Below are 5,182 nucleotides of genomic sequence, written 5' to 3'. Positions count from 1 at the left end.
GGACACATTCTCTGTACAGAAACTTAGATAAAAATATTTCATTGAAAGTGGTATGGTACTCTGTTATTATTATTCTGCAAAGATTGCTCACATGCTACTTCAGTTGCTCAGGAAAATCAAGCTTTTAACAATAAACATATGGATAGATCTATTTATTGGCTTTACCCTATGTTCTCACTGTTTCTGAAAGCTTGCTATTATAGAACCCCTTGAGGGTAATGTGAAGATTCAATTTCTTCCTGTTATTCCTGTTGAAAATAACTATACGTGATCCTCCAGTACAGATATATTTTTTGCTTTGTACACAGGATGAAGACAGTTAATTGTTACGTGCTGTTATTTTGCTGGAAAGCAATTTGTTGCAATAGCTGTCAGCTCACCAACATTACCATAGCAGTGGAAAGAGAAGAATGTGAATTCTGTATTACAGTGAATGCCACGTGGTGCTCAGGATACTGCTTCACAAGGGTGAGAATCTTAAGTTTAATTTCAAGCACCAAAATTAAATATTCCAAGTGATGTATGAATAACCCACTTCTCCAGTCTGTAACGAACATATAGACAGGATGAGCCTTGTGAAAAAACAGGTTGAGTAACTGCTGTGCTATTTAACAGGAAAGTAGATACATAGCCAATCTGAACCACAAAGGGAAGAGTGAAAAGATGCTAGTAAAATTCAGATCTTTATCTGGCTGCACAAATTATGTTTATATTGTATAACTAGAGTTTAAAGTATTACAATTTGGATCTATGCCTTGTGTTCAATTTGTGGTTGCAAACAGATGCAATAAAGAAGCCATTAATATGTAGACACCCATACTTTTCCAAATAATTGGAATAATTAAGTAATTGACCTGTAAGATTGTCTGGTGGTGGTATGACACAAATTTGACATATCGGTCCTCCTGAAAGGAGAAATCCAAGGATCTAGGTGAAATTAGAAGAGTCTGATCCAAATCCTTTTGATTTCAGTGGGATTTTCCCACTGGTTTAATTAATTTTCACATCAGGTGATGTGAAATTTTATAAAAATTTGGAATTCTAACCCATAACAAATTTCAAAATAGGTATTTCCTTCTTGTAATTTTCAGGATCCAGTATATAAATATCCACCAGTATCATCTGTTCAGCAAACATGTACCTTCAAGGAGATTGTGTATGAAACAGTGAAAATCCCTGGCTGTGGTGACCATCCTGAATCTTTGTATTCGTACCCGGTAGCTACAGAGTGCCACTGTGAGACCTGCGACACTGACAGCACTGACTGCACTGTGAGGGGACTGGGGCCATCCTACTGTTCCTTCAGTCAGAATGGAAGTAACCAATGAAGGATCCTTGAGAGGGCAGTTTGGCTTTCAATGTTCACTACTAAACAAAGGTACTGATCGGGCTTAAGTGGAAGACAACAGGCAAGGCTATCTAGAAACTACCAAGACTGAAACAAAGATTTTTAAGGTCAAATTGGAGAGCTACTGATTAAACTTCTCTTCAAGCCTTCCCTACTTATCCCATCAGTTTCCTTAAAATAATTTTCATAGGTCTATAGAACACTGCTTCCAATTCCTTCTGTCCTTGTCTCCTGTTCTTCTCTATTACACCTTCATTCTTTATATTCCTGTATTTCCACTGCCTAGTTTACTTAGCTTATTCTATGCAATCCAATGCTTTCAAAAAGTTCCCAAGTTCCAAGTCCTTATTATCCCCTGCTTTCCATCTCTCCTCAGAATGCACTTATTTTAGAAAGCCTTGAAGCACTTTTTTTCTTACAACCAACATTTGTGTCCTCACTTTCTATTAGTTGGATTGTAAACCTCTCTCAGCTGAGATCCTGACTTTTTTTTGGCAAAATATTTCATATAGTCATTATGCTTTGTAAATAATAACAGCAAGTTTATTTAAGAGCCAAAAATCTATGTTCAGATGTTGAATGTCACCTGAATTCTTGTGCTTTCTCAGTAAGGCTTGTTAGCTCAGGCTCAGTGCCACAATACACAAATAACATGAACTCTAGTTCATACCTGGGTGACTTGAATTATCAGCTGTCTACTTTCACCTGAGTAAACATATCCTAAGTCAGTTAAACGATTCTGAAAATTTTGCCACATACCAGAAACACTGGATTTCCTCTCATTATGCAACAGAATGTAATAATGAGAATTTTTTTAACACTAACATAGGAGTCCCACAAATTAGATTAATCCAGAGGCACCTGATCCCGGAAGTGCAGACATGGTGTGATAACATGCCTTGAAAGTAGTTCACAGTAGTCCCTCTGAGAACGGAAGTTCATAGAGTTCTGCAGCAACCTAATTCTGCAATGGCCAGTATGAAGTCAGGATGGTCTGGAAGCAAACTGGAGGACTGACTGAATCAGAATGGAAAATTATCTCAAATTATTGGGAAAATTATCTGAAACCTAGAGAATAAAATCCAATCAGGAAAATGAAAAGAGACTGATCTTCATCAGAAACAATCACCTACACAAAAACAGAATGGAGAGCAACTGGTTCAGCAGCAGTTTGGCACCGAAGACTTGGAGGTTATATAAGCTAAGTATGAGTCAACAGTATCACACCACTACGGAAAAGTGCGAATGTAAGGAGTAGAACCTACAAGACGCAACCTACATCCACCATTCAGTTCAACATGATAGGGGCCTCAGCTGAGTTGTTACTTCCAGCTTTGGACACAGAACTTCAAGGCATTGAAAAACTGGAGAAAATCCACAGAAGAATAATAATAATGGAGAGGGGCCTAAAAAACATGTTAGGAGAAAAACATTTAAATAAATGAGGTTGTTTTGCTTATGGGAGGTAACACTTGGGGCAGGGGGGCGGGGAATTAGAGGAACCTTTTACATGCTTGAAGACTGTTACAGAGAAAAGGAACAGTCAGTTCTCTATGTTCATAGTGAACAGAACTAATGAAAGATTCAGAGTAGTCACTAGCAAATCTTCCAAAAGGTACAGACAGCTAGACACTGAAATAAATTGTCAGGGGGTTGAGGAAGGAAGGAAGGAACGAAGAAATGAACGAATGAATGAAGGAAGGGAGTGGGGTCTGTGGAGTAGTGACCACTACAGATCTTTAACACATTGAACCTGTTAGGAAAGATGGAGATAAAGTTAATTTGTCGTGAGGCAAGGGAATGAAGTAGACAGCCTCTTGAGGTCGCCTGGCATGTCTGCTTTTGAGAATCTTACAGACATATTTATTTAAAGGGAATTTGTCTGTTACTCTGGATCTCTCTTATAATAGATATTTTAACTTATTGCATTTTTAGCTTTTTTACTGAAAGATATTAGTTCTCTTAACTTAATGTTATTTACAAGATTAATCTACATGGATATTTTCTTTGGTCTAGTAAAGTTTTAAAAGCGGTAAAGTAATAGGTAAATCAAATTGCCTCTCATTTCAGTTTTAAACATGAGTTGACTTCAGTTAAAACTAAGCATATTATTCATATCAGGAATTATTCCATTCTGGATGAGAGAATTTTGAATTAAAATTTCAAAACAGAGTCGCTTGTAGTAACATATTATGGAAAAAGATATATTTTCAAAATAGATCTGTAAACACCTGTATTGTCTATTGTGCATTTTGGAATAATAAAAATAATTTTGTTGCACCTCTGTTATGTTTGTCTTAATAAGCCAGTTAAAAAACATGAGGCCACCTGCCCACTTTACTATGCTTTAAATCACACGTTTTCTTCCCCCCTCATAATTTTCATCGTGTAACTAATACACCCACCTGAGCCATATTTACATTATATGGCCAAATCACATCAAATAAAAGACTGGTATATTCTAGCCTGATCTGGTAATGCGATAATGCAATATTACATAGTTGTAACAGAACTGTGGATGAGAATAAAGATTATCATTAATATTTTATTTAAACTATAGGGATTGAAACCTCTCCAGAGTTGTATCCACACCTCTGTCACAAATTAGCTTGCATGTGAAAACAAAAATCAGCTCTCACTTCATCCATCAGACAAATGCATCACTCATTTTCATTTTGCAAATAAATCTATTCAGAACTTCAAAACTAAAACTGTAACTAATGCAGTCAAAAGAGTATTGAGGTTAATATCAGAATGCTAGCAAAAAAATCGTAATCATGCATCACTACAAGCTTCCAGACTCTCATTTCATATGTCTCACACATGTTAGGTACCAATGCTGAGGTAAATACCAAGTCCTACAGACTCAAAGATGCAAAGAGAAAGGTGCCCTCCATATCAGCACTAACATCTGCCAAGCAACTTGTAGCCTTTGGGAATACCTCTTTTGAACACTTTCTCAATCCCTGTCCAGTACCTAGATATGAGTTCTACCCAAATCTCTTCCATAAAGCTGGCTTTTTGAAAAATGGGTATATCATGCATCAAAATATTTCTGTTTTCAGAAGATCAATGGGGAACAGCAAACAAATAAATAATTTATTGAATTTATCTTCTTTTTCTAATCATAAGCAATCACAAAAAAGACTTGGGAAACAAATCCCACATGAATTCTTGCTGTTAACATCAGTGAGCTCTGAATGCATGCCTCCATTTATATGAAACTAGAATTGGTATTCTACTCTGAAGTAAAATCCATTCCAAATCATGTCAACAACTACTTGTTCTACAGCCTGATGGCAAATATTTCACTGCCAGTAGTTTCACTGACAAAAAATCAGAAATTCTTACAGAAGGCTGGTCTGACTTGAAAATGTCTTGGACTACCTCTGATAGTTTGTAAGACAGACTTTGACTTTATCTTCTCAAAGTTCATTTTCCATTCAATGCCCAATACTAATTTCATTAAACTTAGTTTTACATCATTTTTCTAAAGTTTTAGTGAAGGTACATGCAAGCCATGAATATCACTGTAGTCTGAGATCCAAATCTGCTTTGAGTTATTATTTAAGAAAAATATTTAAGAACTAATCTGTATGCTATTTACCTAGCTCTGTCATGATGAATAAATGGGAACTCTGTCAAAAGGTGAAAGTCTCAGTATGACATGCTACTATAAATGCTAATTGGTGGGTAAGCTTCTAGAAACATTCCTAATAGAGTCAGAAGTAGATTTTCAAAAATTCCTACCATGGGCCTAACCCCTTCCATTGAAATCAATAGGTAAAATGCTTTTCAACTTCAATAGAACTATTCTGCCAACAGTGAACTTTT

The 5,182-nt window shown here is 36.1% G+C and overlaps 1 protein-coding gene across 1 annotated transcript; it reads left to right on the top strand.

The window, feature by feature from the left end:
* Positions 1-309: 309 nt before the first annotated feature.
* FSHB (follicle stimulating hormone subunit beta) lies at positions 310-1,328 on the top strand. The gene is made up of 2 exons (XM_074842297.1): positions 310-468; positions 1,092-1,328. The coding sequence occupies exons 1-2, from the start codon at positions 310-312 to the stop codon at positions 1,326-1,328; spliced, it is 396 nt and encodes a 131-aa protein (XP_074698398.1).
* The last annotated feature ends 3,854 nt before the right edge of the window (positions 1,329-5,182 follow it).

The sequence above is a fragment of the Strix aluco genome, chromosome 16 (assembly GCF_031877795.1).
Source record: "Strix aluco isolate bStrAlu1 chromosome 16, bStrAlu1.hap1, whole genome shotgun sequence".
Lineage (NCBI taxonomy): Eukaryota > Metazoa > Chordata > Aves > Strigiformes > Strigidae > Strix > Strix aluco.
The sequence above is the reverse complement of the archived record's forward strand: the minus strand, read 5'-3'. Positions and strand labels throughout refer to the sequence as shown.